Source organism: Lissotriton vulgaris, chromosome 11 (genome assembly GCF_964263255.1).
Source record: "Lissotriton vulgaris chromosome 11, aLisVul1.2, whole genome shotgun sequence".
NCBI classification, from domain to species: Eukaryota; Metazoa; Chordata; class Amphibia; order Caudata; family Salamandridae; genus Lissotriton; species Lissotriton vulgaris.
Window position 1 is genome coordinate 822,162,612 of NC_141699.1, and position 19,726 is coordinate 822,182,337.

Consider the following 19,726-nt stretch of genomic DNA (forward strand, 5'->3'; position numbering starts at 1 on the left):
CCACGGAACTGAAGAAAGATCCACAACTTCCCCCAATCACCTATTGGGATTGACTATTGCCAATCAACAATGGTAATCCAGAGGAAGAAGGGAAACAAAACAAAGGTAGGTAGGGAAGAGATCCCTTGACGCAAAACAAACTCCACAGGTCTTCTCGTCATAAACAAAGAAAGCTGAAAGATAGGGACAATAGGTTAGAAGATAATGTAATCACTCTATGGACTATACTCAAAGGATTAACTTTATGATTACCTTACTGATCCCTTCTATAGCGTAGAAATGAAGATAAGAGGTGTAGTGTTGAGCGAGTGTCTGACTGCATGGAAAGAAATAAAGTTGTGAGTATTCAAATATGTTACACTCCAGTATATCTGGTATTAAAATAAGTAGCCCACCTGTACTAGCTCAAAACCAAGAGAAAATATTATCCTGTGGATGTCTCACTGTGCGTCTGACTACATACGGAACATTGAGGGATAAAAAGCCCTCTTGTCATGTTCAGGAATACTCAATTAAGGTTGTTAAAGAAATAACATAGAAATGCAGCGCCAATAGCGCTGTTACCGTGTCCACGGTCTGGTGATTCCAAATGTCCTGTAGGAGACTGCTTCCAGGTCCGGCTGGCCAACGGAAATAGAGGCCAAGGAGTCCAGCCAGGAAGTGGAACAAGCAGCCCAGACGTCCGGCTGACCAGCGGAACCAGGCATCAATTGGCCCGGCCAGTCAGCGGAACGCTGATCCCCTATGTCCGGCCCACCAACTGGAGCAAGGACTCGAAAGTCCGGTCAGCCAGAGGGATGCTGGGTACAAAGAGGTGTCTCAGTCCAACTCGGGGCAACTTGACAAGAGCAAGGAGCAATATCCAAAGGCACAGGAGCAAGAGGAGCCGAAAATGCAGGTGACGTGGAAAACAGCAAGTAGGCAAGTCCTCAATACACAAGACGGGCTTCCGGTGCCAAATGCAGGTGATGGAGGCACAGCAGAAGTCCCGACGCAGGGAGTGAGGGGAACGCGACGGCCAGAGAAAATGAAGACGACCGGAAGCAAAACACCACTTGAACGCAAAGCGCTGTTGTCGTAGGAGAGTCAGGCTTTAAGCTTGCCTGACCTACTCGCGTATGCCATCTTGCCGGTCTTGACTTCGGCAATCGTGACAGATTTAAACCAGACTTGCAAATGATTGGTGCAGGCAAGACGAATTAAGAATACAGGCCCTGACTACAATAGTCACATGATCCTCAATATGATGCGCGAGGAGTAAAGATTGATGTTAGGTGTATTGAGGTGTGAGTTAGGTATAATTGGACGGTTTCTCACCAATGAAGTGGTTACTCTCTTTTTGAATGTCTTTGGATGATTGGTATGGGCTTTGTAGGAGGGTGGATACCTGACTATGGTTACCCCCAACTTTTTGCCTGGTGTTTTGCTGGTTTTTCGACTATTTATTTTCCTGCTATTCAGGGCCCCAGGCCTACTGCTCTCTCTGTAAAATGTATTCCATGTACCTTAGGTACATATCCAATTGGTACTGGGCCACCTTATCAGACCCTGTAACTCAGGGCATAGGTGTACCCAGGGCCTACCAGGGGCTGCAGCATGTATTATGCCACCCCTGGCTGGCCATCTAAATCTGACACAACTCGCTGCACGACAGCTGGGGCAAAGTGGTGTAATCACCCTTTGCTGTAGATATAGGATACCTATATCTAACCCTAAAATAGACACATAGATTCCTATCAGTCACTCCTATGGCAGGCCTTAACAATCCTGAAGGCAGAGTGCGTGGAATCATGTGAGATGGTGCTCTGGCATGAGCTGAGCCCGTCTGCAGCTTGCGGAACCAAGTCCTAATAGCTGTTCTATGATAACGCGTACCATATACTCTTAAGTGCATTATAATCCTCGCGGTTATTTGCTATCTTTGGTATCGCTTTATCAAAACATGTCGAGTAAGGTGTCATACGAATTGGAATACTAACCCCTCGCCAATTCTGGCGACGGGGTTAGCATTCCTAGCATTCCACCCTTCTAGAGGGACACGACATGTATGTAACTGTGAACCCCAGTTAAAGTGAACTCGAGCCTCAGCATCACAAAATGGATGCTGCCACCACAGACACAAGTCTGACCTCCTGCTGCTGGGAGTCCTTCCAGAGAGGAGAGCTTGGACAAAGCGTTTCCTGTCAGGGGCGGTGCTAGCACCGACCCAGACAGGGTTTTGTGTATCCAAGGTAGGCAGGGCTGAATAGGAAGGTGACTGCAAGTGGCACCCCGGTGCTCACTATGCATCTGCCGGCTAGAACCAGTTCCAGGGGCACTCCAGCCCCTGAGCTGGGGAAAGTCCGGCATGGGAGAGGGGTGTAACCACCCCCCTTCCTGGTCCCACCCATGGGCAGGACCTAGTCCCGTACCAGCCCCTTTCTTTAGTATAAAGGTGGGAGCGGGGACCCCTTCCAAATTAGATAATTCTGAATCTTGATGACTTTCCACGAAAGAACTCTTGAACCTTTCAGAAGACTCTCCCTTGTGGCTAAGGAGTAACCACCCTGCACCCGCAGGCAGCATCCAAGCATTGCGGTTTGCTGTAAGTCTCTCCTCCGGATCAAGACTGCCCAGCTCAACGAGAACCGGCTTCCCTGGCACCTCTGACCTCAACCTGCATCATCAGCCCAGCTGAGATTTGTGGGTGTGACGAGACCTTCGAGGGACCGGCCATCTTCAGGACTGCACGACGCTTGCCCAGCACGACCGCCGAGGGATCCTCGAGTGAGTGCTTTGGGGTGTGAGAAGCCCTAACCCTGAGCAGCTCCAGCACCGAAGTCCAGCCCTCCAGCATCCATGAGATCTGCGTGGGGCCCTTCTGCTCTTTGCTGCTCACCGCGTTGTCTGGCTACTTGCCTGCTGGCTTGTGGCCTTCTCAACGATGAACGACGACATTTTCAACGCTAGTCTGGTTGCTCCAGACTGGCCCTTGCTCCCCTCCAACAGAGGAGCACCCCGGACCCTCCTGGTCCACTCCAGACGCCATTTTAAGTCCACCGCGTGGGCTTGCATTTGCCAAGACTTGTTGCCCCAATCCTGGGTCCAGCGACGTCGACAGCAGATACCATCGTGGGACAGCTCGCACCTCCATCCTGGTCGCCGACAACGCCTCCTGGTCCGTGAGACTGCAGAGCCCAGCGTCGCCCACTCACCTGGTCGAGGTGACTCCATCCGGTGCCATCCTGGTGCTCATCTAATCACTGGCTAGTGATTCAGAACTTGGTCCCCTCTGCTTACAGGTGTCTTCCATCTTCGATCCAGGCTTGGATCACTTCGAACTTCAACACTGGTCGCCTGCCAGCAACTTCTACTTTCAGGCTCCATAGACTGCAACGAGGATTCCCGACGTCTTTCCAGACCTATGCATCCGCAGCCCCTGGGCTAGGTAAACTCAGCATGTTGGTGCTCCAGCATAGCTTTGCTATCCAAAGGTCCAGATCCTTTTTCGTTTCAGCTCTACCTAGTCGGATTCGTCCGATAACACTAACTTTACGAAAACTAGCATCCATAGACTTTGTCCCGCATCCCGCGTGAGAGTGCACACTCTGCACCCGATCTCCCTAGGCCTCCTGCTAGTAATCTGAAGGTTCAGTAGTCAAGTCCTAGCGATCCTAAAGCCTATTAGAGTAGTACTTACCTGCTAGTAATTTCGCATTCCAATTTTAGAGTATATGGTTTTTCGTGCCCCTCGGGCATTTGTGTAATTTGTGCGACTTTGCGTATTTTCCTAAGAGCTTTGTATTGTGCTTAGCGCCCTGTCCTCATAAAGAGTCCAGGGCTGTTGTGTTCTAAATAAATATACTTTATTTTCATAACAACTTGTGTGGTGTCCTTTCACTTGGTGTTCAAGGGGTATATGTGATGGTATAACAGCTGGCTTAACATGCCCTCTAGAGTCTAGCCTAAAGACTGCTCTTGTCCACGCTACTAGGATAGCTGGTCTATGGTTGACTTACAACCAATCATCAATAAGGGTCGTTTGGAATGATACACAGTGATCACTAGAATAGTGAGCACTACATATCAGGCCAACTTCTCACAGGCTTGATGAATCAATTATACTGCCTCGAATAACGCAGAAGGCACCTTTGAATGGAGATTGGTGTCAGGTGCTGGGAGGTGTTTGTATTTTGTGATTGGTTAGAAATTATCCAATGTAGTATTCTGAACTATTTACGTATGAATGATAGTATTAGGTTTGTACTTTTCCTACAAAAATTTGAAATTGTTGTGTGATTTGTGTAGCAGGGATATGAGAGGGTGTGATTGGTGAGAGCAGTTTTTCAATTTTGCTGTGTTTCTGGTTGCCACTTTTGATTTTTTTGTGGAAGTTACACGACGCGTTACAATATGGTATGTTAAAGGTGAATGTTTGTGAGAGTGTACTGACAGTTACTGTGCATGTTTGATTGTGTTAGTGTGTTAATGAAAGTGAGTTTGATAGGTTATTGTTTTAATTTATGAAGTCAAATGGATTGGAAATCTGATTTGATCTGATTTAAGTGAATGCGTTACATGTAAAGGTATGTAACTACAAGCGTGATGCGAAAAGAATAGATTTATGTTGTTTTGGGGAGCGTGGGTATCAGTTATGCATGATTGGACTGGTTTTCTCCAATGTGGTAATGATACCTTCTTTTGGATAACTGTGAGCTATTGATGTGGACAGTATGAATTTAGGAAGTTGCCTCAGGCAACATGGATGTCTGAGGAGCTCATTAGGTATGATTGATTGGAATTACTTAATGGAGTAGTTTGAATGTATTGTGAATAAATGATGATGATAGGTCTGGATTTGGTCTACGGTTTTGGACTAGTGTTAATTGACTGGTATGTTGGTGGTATGTGGGCTTGTGATTGGTGAGGATTTGGGTTTAAGTGTGCAGTATTTATGGTATTATATGGGGGGTTAAAAATGAGTGAATTATGGGAGTGTGACAGAAGCTTTTATGTTTATCTAATTATGTAATAAGGATTAATGTGTGCTAATGACTAGTGGAGACTGATTGAGAATGGATGTTTACTGTAGGAGTAGGAAGGGGTAAACATGTAGAATTTGGGATTGAAGTGGAATTCATATATTGGTGAATTGATTTGTTGATTTCAGGAGCAACACTACGAATGATTGTCACGTTGTTCACAGTATATGTTGGACAACATAATATTTGTTTGATGAAGATTGTGATTGGTTGCCGAATACCTTTATGTGAGTACTTTTTGGGAAACTTTAACAAACAATAGCATTAGGCAAACATAGGACGTTCAGTTTGAATTGATATTTTCCTTTGTTCGTTGGGGTTATATACATGAATCCTCAGTTCCTGACTTCCTCTGTCAGGATGGGTAAGTAGTATATTAGGTGATTATATAGCAAATGTACTACTTCTACTTGATAGTTGAACTTTGTAGTTGTATAAGGTGATTGAATACATCATTTTCTGTGGTTTGAAACTTACCCACATTTGGCCCTAGTGGGAGGGCGCAATACCGCAGTCAGCGCAAACTGGAGGTTACTTGAAGTAGCGCTGGAGGTGGGGCAACAGTCTAGTTGTTCAAACATAGGAGACTAGAAAAAAAGGGCTTCAGCACGGACGCAGCAGCCGCACCAAAGGCAAGCAGTCTGCGCCCGCCCGCGACCGACCAGGACCAGGGGCCACGAACCCTGCCCCTGTACTACAAAACAGTAGTACTTATCACAAATACTCTAGAGAAATGCTTCTGAAATTGGCAAAACCACAGCCAGATTACAAAACCCTTGTATGAAAACATCTCCTGGGGATACAGAGTGTCCATTTTCATTCCTCCACTGTAAATGGGGTTGTTAAGCAACACTTGACCAATACACTAGGAAAGCTATCAGTTTGGATAGCCTCTAAATGACTTGAATTTATTTCAACTGTAGGTCAATTCCTAAAAATCGCCTTGAAATCTGGTACATCTTAGCAGACACAAAACCTGACCTAGCATTCATTACTGAAACTTGGCTAGATGAGAATAACTCCCCCGATATTGCCACTGCCCTACCAGCTGGATATAAGCTATTAAAATGGGATAAGAAGGGACGGAAGGGAGGGGGCATAGCCATCTCATTCAAAGACAGCTTTACCTGCGTTCTCCAGTTAGTGGCCCACTTTGGCTAACATGAGATCCTTGCTTTTTCAGTGTCCAGTTGGGAACACTAACTACTTGGTAGAGCAGTAGTCTACAATCACCCCGGTTACATGGCAAATTTCAGTACCAAACTGCTGTCCCAACTATTTCCCCATGCATAAAACATAAACACTTCCTACCTATTGGTGACTTCAATGTTAATTTTGAAAATTCTAGGGACCCTGGGGCAAAACACTTGAAAAATGATATGCATATACTGCAGCTATAACAATGGATCAAAGGGCTAACAGACATGGCCGGGCACACACTATACCTTTTTTTCTCCAACATAGAGATTATTAAAGTTTCCAAATTTACACCTCTGTCTTGGAATGACCACTCCCTAATTTCCTTTTCTTTTAACCTTCCAATTAAGCCAACCCACATTACCACACTATCAGCAAAGGTAAAAAGACCATGGAATCTTATCACCCCCAATTTGTTCGCTGCAAACTTTTCCCCATGCGACCCAAGCATCGTTAGAAAACTCTCTACCCAGGCAGAGGAGGAATGCCTGCATAATGAGATTACCAAGGTACTGAATCAGTGCGGTCCTAAACTAGAAAGCAAGTCAGCAGGAAAACACAATCAGAGAAATGATATTCATCAGAACTGAAAATATTAACAAGGGGATGTAAATCTCTGGGACATAAGTGGAGACTATCCAAAGATAGCAATGATAGACAGATCTATAAATGGGAGCTGTGAAGCTACCACAATGCTCAAAAAAGTGCAAAAAAAACTACTGTGCAAAATGAAAAGAGGATAACTGCAATTCATCTAAAGAACTATATAAATTAGTGAGAGAAATCTGCAAACCAACTAGTATGTCCCATACTATGACTCCTACAACCAACAGTTGTGAGTTAATCAACAGCTTCTTCACCGATAAAGTCTTGAAATCTAGTCTTCCTTTAATAGCCGGCCCACTGCTAATAATACAGTCTGGGAAAGATGAGCACCACACCCTAAAGCATATGCTTACTTAAGCAATCTGGCTCCTTTCTCGGGAGAACAGGTTGCAAAAGCCATGAGCGAGGTTAAAGCAGGATACCCGTTTGACCCCTGCCCTCATTTTATCTTCTCACAACTTGTATTGGTCTTAAGCCCGGATGTTAACCATATCTTCAATAAATCTCTGGATTCAGCTTCTTTCTCAGCTTTACGGAAGGAAACTGTTGTATTTCCACAGTTAAAGAAAGCTGGCTTGGAAATCTCTGATCCAGCAAACTACCGGCCGAGACCTCAACTACCACATCTATCTAAACTACTGGAGAAACTGGTCAATAAACAACCAGTCAATGTTTTAGAAATGAAAAAACTTTTCGATCACTCTCAGACCAGTTTTAGAGCTGCCAACAATATTGAAACCACCCTACTTGCCTTATCAGACAACATTAGATCCTTGGTGGACCAAGGTTAAGCTGCTGCACTGATTCTTTTGGACCTAACAGCAGCTTTTGATACAGGATCTCACAACCGCCTGCTGCGTATCTTACATGAAAAAGGAATACAATTGAAAACTCCTCAGCGGTTCACCTCCTTTCTACTAAACAGAATGCACAAAATCCAAATGGGCCGCTTTTCTTCCAGATCTAAAACTATCAAATATGGAGTCCTGCAGGGGTCCTCATGGAGCATCATCCTATTCAATGTTTTTGTCTCCTACTTAGCTGTGATTAGCAGGAAATTGAGCTTCTATATCTGTTCCTATGCAGATGATACGCAGATACTAACTGCCTTTGGAGAAAGGCATGAGGATACCAAAAATACTGTAATTAGCTATCTAACAGAAACAGTAAACTGGATGATGGAACACTACTTGAAATTGAATGCTGGAAAATTTGAGATCAGGCTTTTTGGCTGAGCACACCTAGTTTAGGATAACACCTAGTGGCCCCGGGAATTGGAAACCGCCCCAGAACCTAAGCAAGTTGCGAAAAATGTGTGCATACTCATTGACAATGCACTGACAATGCAGGACCAAGTCCAAGGACTGTGCGGTAAAAGCTTTGCTACACTGAAACTATTACAAATACCTTTTGCTTGGATCCACCTAAACTGCAGAAAGTCCATCTCCCAGGCTTTATTTTCTAGTAGACTTGACTACGGGAATGTGCTATACCTGGGTATGCCCAAGTTTCTCTCTTACCGACTACAGGTGGCCCAGAATGCTGCTGCTAGACTGGTTTGCAATAAAAGCAAATACAAACCTGCATCGGAAAGTTTGAGGGAATTGCCTTGGCTGCCCCAAACAAAGGGCTAAGTTTGTGTTCCTTTGTTACGCACACAGAGCGCTACATAAAAGTGGCCCGCATGTAGCAAGATAAAATAGAACTGTATACTCCCTCAAGAAACTTGAGATCCTGCCATCATGCCTTGGCAAGGATCAAGGGGACCAAGAGGGTCAGAGCAGGAGGCCGTTCCTTTTCCAAACTAGTGGCCGTTCACTGCAACAAACTTCCACAGGATCTTCGCCTAATGGACGAATATTCACTCTTTAGAAAGAAACTAAAAACATCAATGTTCCCTAGAACTTAACCAAAGCTACCTACTACTAGTCTGGCTGAAGTCCCTCCTTTTAAACTGTTTGCATTTGCCTTTCCCATAACAGAATAACGTTTTCCTAGCGCTGTATTATCCCTCGGGATGAATGTCACACTTAATAAATATAAATCCAAATGGAGTTGGATATATTTGGTCTTATAAGCAACACTACACATTGGTACAGACAAACCAACATCTCAGATACTATGAGTATTGCATGTTAGAAAATAGATAGAGAGCACAATAGCAAAAGCAGAGTTGAGAGCTGTGAGGGCATTGCAATATTGTGGCAGTTATTGAAGTGTAACTTACCAGATCTCACTCACCCAGCTACTCATGTCAAACCCTCACAATGCAGGATGGCCAAGACTTTCTCCTACTAGGGAAATAATTGAAATGGGGCACTGGGAGGGCCACCACCAGTCCTCTGGGCTTCCAAGTGGTGATTGCTGTACCTGGTGTGTACCCTCAACTTGAGGTCAGTCCACCTCCTCCCAATGTCATTCTGTGGACGCAGGGTAGTACCAACAGCATTCCCTCTGGTAGCTATCCTGTCCCAAACTTCCTTTTTCCTACTAGAGGGGTATGCTGGACTTGGGAACAAAAAAGTTGGGGCTCAGAGGAGACGCTTTGGCTGACTTCAAGCTTTTGCCCAGCAGCTGATTGACATCTCAGATAGGGGTGTCCAGTTTGTGACCCAGACGGGGTCCTATATTCTTACACATCAGATAATGGTGTTGGATCATCTAGTTGGGGGTTTTGTGGCAGAATATACACTTGCAATGAATTACCAGATTTAGAATCTGGAGTTAGCAATAGAGGCTTTCTATGTAAGCGATGCATAACATTCCTTTTGTTAACCACAAGCAATTGGGGGATTTGGAAGTCAAACTCATGGGCGGGCACAGAAGCATGTTGCACTCCCTGCAACAACACTTATTACTAGGCCATACCTGTTTTGATGATTGGTGTGTCTGGAAATGAAGACAGAAGCCCCATATTGTAAAAGCCCCTTTCATGGCGCATCTTGTTCTCAAATTGCTTTATGGTTAGTGGTGTGCTCAGTAGCTGCCAATCCTGATCTTTGGGGAAATGATCCTCAGCAAAAATGGCTGGATGAGTAAAGAAATACAACTCATCATAGCTGCAAACGATCAAGAGAAAGTCATATTGGTGTTATGAACAATTTTATTCTAAAAAAGATCATTAATGAGTCATCTGGTTCAGAGGTTGTCATTGCCATAAGGAATATTTATTATAATAAACAAAGAGGGGGTGACCAAGGAGCTATAAAGGTCCAGTGTCTATGCTCCTAATATAAATCTATTTATCAACAGGAGGACAAAGATAAATAGATAAATAAATTGTCATAAGGAATCCCAGCTAAGTGCAGTTTTCTTGATCTATCATCATACTAGTGAAACATCCATCATACATTCACTAATTTATGAGGTGATAGCTCTGCCACAGCAATGATTATTAACCAGCTATACGTTGGGGGCTGCCATAGTGACACACAAATGTGACTCTCCATTTGCGCTGAAGTTAATTTAGTGACTTTAAAGGGGCACCCGTACAAGGTGAGTGATTATTTCTTGAGGTGGCTAGTCACCCATCCAAAATAATAGTCAGATTTCTTTTTTAGTTTGGTTTGGTTTAGTACCACTAAAAACACCCCCTGCTCTTGTCTGCTTTGTCAGTGGGATAGGTGAAGGGTCCAGTGATGAAATATTCAAGTGGGAGTGATCTGCGCCCCTTGTATCTGGAAGAATATCAATCACAAGGCCTGAGGACGGACCCTGTCGGTTCAATGGAAAGACCCCTTTCAGTCAGCTCAATCTCATGTGAGGGAACGCTGGCTGCTCTTACAAAGAAGGAGTCCAGAGTAGCTCTAACCCCCCTCCAAGTTTCTCTTTTATTCCCTTTACTTTCCCCATGTGTGCTGCAGGAAAATAAATGAAGTCAACAGTACCTCAGACAGGTGCAGATGAAAGGAAGGTGGGCCCAGTGGGCCCAGCCCAGCCTTCTCCGGGAGTAGACGGGCCCGCCCTTGGCGGGGCGTGTTTTGTCTTTATAACGTGTCCGCGTGCTGGGGCTTCTTGAGGTTGTGGTCCTGTCCAGAGGCTCCGTAGCTGCGGGCAAACAGCAGGGGAGCCACTCAGTTACAGCGGCTGCCAGGCACCGCGGGTGTGTCTTGTCTTTATAGTGCATCCACGCGCTGGGGCTTCGGGAGGTTGTGGTCCTGTCCAGAAGGAAAGTAGATGCGGGCAAACAGCAGAGGACCCACACAGTTACGGCGACTACCAGGTGCTGCAGGGCACGTCTTGTCTTTATAGCGCGTCTGTGCACTGGGGCTTCTGGAGGTTGTGGTCCTGTCCAGAGGAACCGTAGATGCGGGCAAACAGCAGAGGACCCACACAGGTACAGCGGTTACCAGGTGCCGCAGGGCACATCTTGTCTTTATAGCGCATCCGCACGCTGGGGCTTCTGGAGTTTGTGGTCCTGTGTAGAGGGACCGTGTAGAGGGACCGTAGATGCGGGAAAACAGCAGGAGACCCACTCAGTTACAGCAGATGGTTGATGTTGCTTGTCTAGCCATAGAGTGAAAGAAGCTCCCACCATCAAATCAGCTGCAGACCCACCCAACAGCAGAAAAGGCTCATAATAGATCAGTGCATAGCAGGAGCTCAGTCCAATACACTTTCTAACCTTGCATCTGTGTATGGTTGTCTCTCTGTCCAAAAGCGGAGGTCCATGGCCATCTTGTGCATGGAGAGGAAATCGTTATACACTTACAGTGTAGTGCTCCTTTGAGTGACATTGAAATGCAGCAAAGTTAGGCTTGGTCTTACTGCACATAATTGTTGGTGTTTCCCATTGGGTGTTTCCTAATGGAGCCCTCAGGAGCAGAGGGGCTTTTTTTTCAGCTGGGAAGAATGTGAATCTTTTGAGGGAAGAAGCTGCCGGGTTAGAATGATGCCTTAAGAGACTATAACTCAGAAAACATTGCCTTAGGAGAATTTAAGCACTCTCCCTTCCATACCTAACTCTTACAGTCAGGCTCTTGAGGGCCCTGAGGAGGAGAATTTACATTCAGTGCCCCACCCCATGTAGCTAGAACTGAGGAAGGACACATTCATCCAGTGCCCAATTCTCTCAAGTGCTTTGTGCCCACAGTGTCATTGTCCTGGCCAGACAGTCCGGCTATCCTGAAACCGAGAGTGGAATTCTTATCCGCTCAAAATGTAGTTAATGCAGATTTTATTCATTAAAGGTATTTATATAGGACCTCAAATATCTACTACTTGCGTATCAATCCTCCTAAAAAATATATTACCCCAAAATATCCATGAAATACAAATATATTTATCAACAACTGTGCAAAATGAAAAGAGGATAACTGCAATTCATCTAAAGAACTATATAAATTAGTGAGAGAAATCTGCAAACCAACTAGTATGTCCCATACTATGACTCCTACAACCAACAGTTGTGAGTTAATCAACAGCTTCTTCACCGATAAAGTCTTGAAATCTAGTCTTCCTTTAATAGCCGGCCCACTGCTAATAATACAGTCTGGGAAAGATGAGCACCACACCCTAAAGCATATGCTTACTTAAGCAATCTGGCTCCTTTCTCGGGAGAACAGGTTGCAAAAGCCATGAGCGAGGTTAAAGCAGGATACCCGTTTGACCCCTGCCCTCATTTTATCTTCTCACAACTTGTATTGGTCTTAAGCCCGGATGTTAACCATATCTTCAATAAATCTCTGGATTCAGCTTCTTTCTCAGCTTTACGGAAGGAAACTGTTGTATTTCCACAGTTAAAGAAAGCTGGCTTGGAAATCTCTGATCCAGCAAACTACCGGCCGAGACCTCAACTACCACATCTATCTAAACTACTGGAGAAACTGGTCAATAAACAACCAGTCAATGTTTTAGAAATGAAAAAACTTTTCGATCACTCTCAGACCAGTTTTAGAGCTGCCAACAATATTGAAACCACCCTACTTGCCTTATCAGACAACATTAGATCCTTGGTGGACCAAGGTTAAGCTGCTGCACTGATTCTTTTGGACCTAACAGCAGCTTTTGATACAGGATCTCACAACCGCCTGCTGCGTATCTTACATGAAAAAGGAATACAATTGAAAACTCCTCAGCGGTTCACCTCCTTTCTACTAAACAGAATGCACAAAATCCAAATGGGCCGCTTTTCTTCCAGATCTAAAACTATCAAATATGGAGTCCTGCAGGGGTCCTCATGGAGCATCATCCTATTCAATGTTTTTGTCTCCTACTTAGCTGTGATTAGCAGGAAATTGAGCTTCTATATCTGTTCCTATGCAGATGATACGCAGATACTAACTGCCTTTGGAGAAAGGCATGAGGATACCAAAAATACTGTAATTAGCTATCTAACAGAAACAGTAAACTGGATGATGGAACACTACTTGAAATTGAATGCTGGAAAATTTGAGATCAGGCTTTTTGGCTGAGCACACCTAGTTTAGGATAACACCTAGTGGCCCCGGGAATTGGAAACCGCCCCAGAACCTAAGCAAGTTGCGAAAAATGTGTGCATACTCATTGACAATGCACTGACAATGCAGGACCAAGTCCAAGGACTGTGCGGTAAAAGCTTTGCTACACTGAAACTATTACAAATACCTTTTGCTTGGATCCACCTAAACTGCAGAAAGTCCATCTCCCAGGCTTTATTTTCTAGTAGACTTGACTACGGGAATGTGCTATACCTGGGTATGCCCAAGTTTCTCTCTTACCGACTACAGGTGGCCCAGAATGCTGCTGCTAGACTGGTTTGCAATAAAAGCAAATACAAACCTGCATCGGAAAGTTTGAGGGAATTGCCTTGGCTGCCCCAAACAAAGGGCTAAGTTTGTGTTCCTTTGTTACGCACACAGAGCGCTACATAAAAGTGGCCCGCATGTAGCAAGATAAAATAGAACTGTATACTCCCTCAAGAAACTTGAGATCCTGCCATCATGCCTTGGCAAGGATCAAGGGGACCAAGAGGGTCAGAGCAGGAGGCCGTTCCTTTTCCAAACTAGTGGCCGTTCACTGCAACAAACTTCCACAGGATCTTCGCCTAATGGACGAATATTCACTCTTTAGAAAGAAACTAAAAACATCAATGTTCCCTAGAACTTAACCAAAGCTACCTACTACTAGTCTGGCTGAAGTCCCTCCTTTTAAACTGTTTGCATTTGCCTTTCCCATAACAGAATAACGTTTTCCTAGCGCTGTATTATCCCTCGGGATGAATGTCACACTTAATAAATATAAATCCAAATGGAGTTGGATATATTTGGTCTTATAAGCAACACTACACATTGGTACAGACAAACCAACATCTCAGATACTATGAGTATTGCATGTTAGAAAATAGATAGAGAGCACAATAGCAAAAGCAGAGTTGAGAGCTGTGAGGGCATTGCAATATTGTGGCAGTTATTGAAGTGTAACTTACCAGATCTCACTCACCCAGCTACTCATGTCAAACCCTCACAATGCAGGATGGCCAAGACTTTCTCCTACTAGGGAAATAATTGAAATGGGGCACTGGGAGGGCCACCACCAGTCCTCTGGGCTTCCAAGTGGTGATTGCTGTACCTGGTGTGTACCCTCAACTTGAGGTCAGTCCACCTCCTCCCAATGTCATTCTGTGGACGCAGGGTAGTACCAACAGCATTCCCTCTGGTAGCTATCCTGTCCCAAACTTCCTTTTTCCTACTAGAGGGGTATGCTGGACTTGGGAACAAAAAAGTTGGGGCTCAGAGGAGACGCTTTGGCTGACTTCAAGCTTTTGCCCAGCAGCTGATTGACATCTCAGATAGGGGTGTCCAGTTTGTGACCCAGACGGGGTCCTATATTCTTACACATCAGATAATGGTGTTGGATCATCTAGTTGGGGGTTTTGTGGCAGAATATACACTTGCAATGAATTACCAGATTTAGAATCTGGAGTTAGCAATAGAGGCTTTCTATGTAAGCGATGCATAACATTCCTTTTGTTAACCACAAGCAATTGGGGGATTTGGAAGTCAAACTCATGGGCGGGCACAGAAGCATGTTGCACTCCCTGCAACAACACTTATTACTAGGCCATACCTGTTTTGATGATTGGTGTGTCTGGAAATGAAGACAGAAGCCCCATATTGTAAAAGCCCCTTTCATGGCGCATCTTGTTCTCAAATTGCTTTATGGTTAGTGGTGTGCTCAGTAGCTGCCAATCCTGATCTTTGGGGAAATGATCCTCAGCAAAAATGGCTGGATGAGTAAAGAAATACAACTCATCATAGCTGCAAACGATCAAGAGAAAGTCATATTGGTGTTATGAACAATTTTATTCTAAAAAAGATCATTAATGAGTCATCTGGTTCAGAGGTTGTCATTGCCATAAGGAATATTTATTATAATAAACAAAGAGGGGGTGACCAAGGAGCTATAAAGGTCCAGTGTCTATGCTCCTAATATAAATCTATTTATCAACAGGAGGACAAAGATAAATAGATAAATAAATTGTCATAAGGAATCCCAGCTAAGTGCAGTTTTCTTGATCTATCATCATACTAGTGAAACATCCATCATACATTCACTAATTTATGAGGTGATAGCTCTGCCACAGCAATGATTATTAACCAGCTATACGTTGGGGGCTGCCATAGTGACACACAAATGTGACTCTCCATTTGCGCTGAAGTTAATTTAGTGACTTTAAAGGGGCACCCGTACAAGGTGAGTGATTATTTCTTGAGGTGGCTAGTCACCCATCCAAAATAATAGTCAGATTTCTTTTTTAGTTTGGTTTGGTTTAGTACCACTAAAAACACCCCCTGCTCTTGTCTGCTTTGTCAGTGGGATAGGTGAAGGGTCCAGTGATGAAATATTCAAGTGGGAGTGATCTGCGCCCCTTGTATCTGGAAGAATATCAATCACAAGGCCTGAGGACGGACCCTGTCGGTTCAATGGAAAGACCCCTTTCAGTCAGCTCAATCTCATGTGAGGGAACGCTGGCTGCTCTTACAAAGAAGGAGTCCAGAGTAGCTCTAACCCCCCTCCAAGTTTCTCTTTTATTCCCTTTACTTTCCCCATGTGTGCTGCAGGAAAATAAATGAAGTCAACAGTACCTCAGACAGGTGCAGATGAAAGGAAGGTGGGCCCAGTGGGCCCAGCCCAGCCTTCTCCGGGAGTAGACGGGCCCGCCCTTGGCGGGGCGTGTTTTGTCTTTATAACGTGTCCGCGTGCTGGGGCTTCTTGAGGTTGTGGTCCTGTCCAGAGGCTCCGTAGCTGCGGGCAAACAGCAGGGGAGCCACTCAGTTACAGCGGCTGCCAGGCACCGCGGGTGTGTCTTGTCTTTATAGTGCATCCACGCGCTGGGGCTTCGGGAGGTTGTGGTCCTGTCCAGAAGGAAAGTAGATGCGGGCAAACAGCAGAGGACCCACACAGTTACGGCGACTACCAGGTGCTGCAGGGCACGTCTTGTCTTTATAGCGCGTCTGTGCACTGGGGCTTCTGGAGGTTGTGGTCCTGTCCAGAGGAACCGTAGATGCGGGCAAACAGCAGAGGACCCACACAGGTACAGCGGTTACCAGGTGCCGCAGGGCACATCTTGTCTTTATAGCGCATCCGCACGCTGGGGCTTCTGGAGTTTGTGGTCCTGTGTAGAGGGACCGTGTAGAGGGACCGTAGATGCGGGAAAACAGCAGGAGACCCACTCAGTTACAGCAGATGGTTGATGTTGCTTGTCTAGCCATAGAGTGAAAGAAGCTCCCACCATCAAATCAGCTGCAGACCCACCCAACAGCAGAAAAGGCTCATAATAGATCAGTGCATAGCAGGAGCTCAGTCCAATACACTTTCTAACCTTGCATCTGTGTATGGTTGTCTCTCTGTCCAAAAGCGGAGGTCCATGGCCATCTTGTGCATGGAGAGGAAATCGTTATACACTTACAGTGTAGTGCTCCTTTGAGTGACATTGAAATGCAGCAAAGTTAGGCTTGGTCTTACTGCACATAATTGTTGGTGTTTCCCATTGGGTGTTTCCTAATGGAGCCCTCAGGAGCAGAGGGGCTTTTTTTTCAGCTGGGAAGAATGTGAATCTTTTGAGGGAAGAAGCTGCCGGGTTAGAATGATGCCTTAAGAGACTATAACTCAGAAAACATTGCCTTAGGAGAATTTAAGCACTCTCCCTTCCATACCTAACTCTTACAGTCAGGCTCTTGAGGGCCCTGAGGAGGAGAATTTACATTCAGTGCCCCACCCCATGTAGCTAGAACTGAGGAAGGACACATTCATCCAGTGCCCAATTCTCTCAAGTGCTTTGTGCCCACAGTGTCATTGTCCTGGCCAGACAGTCCGGCTATCCTGAAACCGAGAGTGGAATTCTTATCCGCTCAAAATGTAGTTAATGCAGATTTTATTCATTAAAGGTATTTATATAGGACCTCAAATATCTACTACTTGCGTATCAATCCTCCTAAAAAATATATTACCCCAAAATATCCATGAAATACAAATATATTTATCAACAATTTAAGACAAAAAGCACATTGGCCCATAAGATCTTCTTCTCCTTAGAGTATTAATTATAAATTGGAACTAACTGATCAAACCAGTCAAAAGGATGTGTTACAGAGGAAGGCACTTTGCAGGTTTACAGAGATAAACAAAGTGTGCAGTATAAATGCACACAACAAGAATGGGTATGTTGAAAAAGACATCCTTGGTGTGGTCTTACTCTTCCCCCAAACATATTTGCCTTCATCCGTCCTATTTGTTTCTGCTCTCACCCTTAAACATGTCATGGTAAAATTGGCATACACCTAATTGGTGCATTAAATGTATGTATAAGTCCCTAATATATGGCACTACATGTACCAAGGGCCTGTATGTTAAATTGTACTAGTGGGGCTGTGGAACTCATTGTGCCACTCACTGAAGTAGCACTTTAAAACGTGTCCGAGGCCTGTCACTGAAGCCTGTAGTGCAGTTTTAAACTGCCAATTCCATCTGGCAAAATAAACCTTTTGCCAGGCCTAAACCTTTGTTTTTAGTGCATATATGTCACCCCTAGGGAGGCTCTAAACAGACAGCCCACAGAATAGGGTGCTTTGTATTTATAAAGTGGGACAAGTTTTTTCATGTCCTGGTAGTGGAAAACTCCTAAATTCATTTTCACTACTGGAAGGCCTACTTTTCTCATAGGATAATATTAGGTTACCTAAGTATATTTAATAAGTGTTAACGTTTGATTTGGATCAGGTCAACATATTATGTTTGGTCTCAAATGAGTTACAATTTAGAATCCTCTTTAATGGTAAAGTAGGATTTTGAGTGATGAATTACTTATATCTTATGATGAGATTTTGTAAATTGTGATTTTATTGTACTTTTATGGTTGTTCTCTTTTAATAACCGAATAAAGATTTTGATGAGTCACAAGTCTGAAAAGGCCACTTTTAGAAAGTTGAAATTTCCTTGTCTTAATCATTTGGTGTCGACTGCTAGTGTAGTGAGCCACATGGCCCTGCAGTTAGGCTTTATGTATTCCTCCCACATAGTGAGAGAATAGGGCTTAGGTGAAGGCAGAATGGGGCATCCTGGCACAATGGGTGGGGGGTACCACGTTTCCCACTTGCCCTTCAATAGCACACACAAAAAACCTAACACCAGAATTTTGTCATTCTAGACTTTTTGTATCCTTGGCAGGGGAAGGATGGAACTTTGCAGAACCAGACGTTATAATAGCCTCAAAGGTTTTCCCAGTTTGAAGGCTAGCACCATGTCTAAATATTGGTCCATCAGAACAGCATTTTCTTGTTGATTTCAAAACAATCTTTATTTCAAATTTGTAATGAATACAGCAAGATCAAAATATAACTGAACAAATGAAGGGGGAATTAAGTATGTATCAAAATCATTTTTGGGTCATATTGATGTTTAGGAAAAAGAAAATATTACATCAGCATGAAACAATTTGAATGGGGTTTTACACAATACCGGAGTATATAGATTGCTAGGTTTAGAAAGTAGAGTAGTAGGTAGAACAACAGTGGAGAAGGTGTAGAATTGACCTGAGGTAGGTGGAACGTCTATAGTGTTTGGCATATCTGTGTTTTCCTGGCACTGGAAGATGAAATTTGGTCAAACCAGTTATCGGTAGTATTTTGCAGTTCAACAGCCTTTGGAGGTTTCTGGTGGCAAAATAGTTGTCTAAGGATAGAACAACATTTTCAGAACACACCTTGATTTGTGAATATTACAGAGGAAGGACGGCCTTGTTTACCAGAGGACAGCCCTGCTGCTTGAAGCTTGCCTTGTTCCTCAGAGTACTGCCTTGCTCCTTGAGGCCAGCCCTACTCTATGCAAAGGAAGACAGGCCTCCCTTCATCCTAGGCTACCTGAGTGACTCCACGTTTCAGTTGACTACCCTTCTATTCTGAGCTACAGAGACACAACAAGCTCCAGAGGATTCCCTGCAACAGCTGACTTACTGCAACTGGACATGCCTGGTCCTGCAACTGGGGTTGCCTCACCCATGCTGGCCTCTCCTAGAGTGATCCCCCGATCCCCAAGAGGTGCCTGCCCAGGTCTTGGACCAGTGCATGGTATCCAACAACACTATTCTAAAATAAAAGGAGAAATCATGAAGTTCTTGACGCTTTATACCTGACTTTGAGACTGTGCCCTTTTCAGGACTGACCTGGTCCCTGTATTCAGCCTGCACTCCATCACGGTCACAACCAGATGACCACGAGTGACGCTGTGTGCTTTTAGGCACTATATCTACCAAAAAAGTAAACAGTTCACAACTGTGTTCTACTGATTAGATTTAGTTCATTTTGATGTCATTTTATTTATTAACCGCATCGCTGCTGCGGCGATTGTTGCGCTGTGCGGCTTTTTTCATTTTACCGCGTTACATGACGAGCTCAGCTCGTCATCAGCACACGCCACCCGTGGCT

At 44.5% G+C, this 19,726-nt stretch overlaps 1 protein-coding gene across 1 annotated transcript in view; it reads right to left on the bottom strand.

The window, feature by feature from the left end:
• Positions 1-19,726, bottom strand: part of LOC147683537 (kyphoscoliosis peptidase-like) — a 341,732-nt gene that overhangs the window by 93,673 nt on the left and 228,333 nt on the right. The window contains exon 6 of the mRNA XM_086942545.1: positions 14,871-15,061. Coding sequence (XP_086798671.1) covers positions 14,871-15,061 — 191 coding nt within the window. The remainder of the gene's footprint in view (positions 1-14,870; positions 15,062-19,726) is intronic.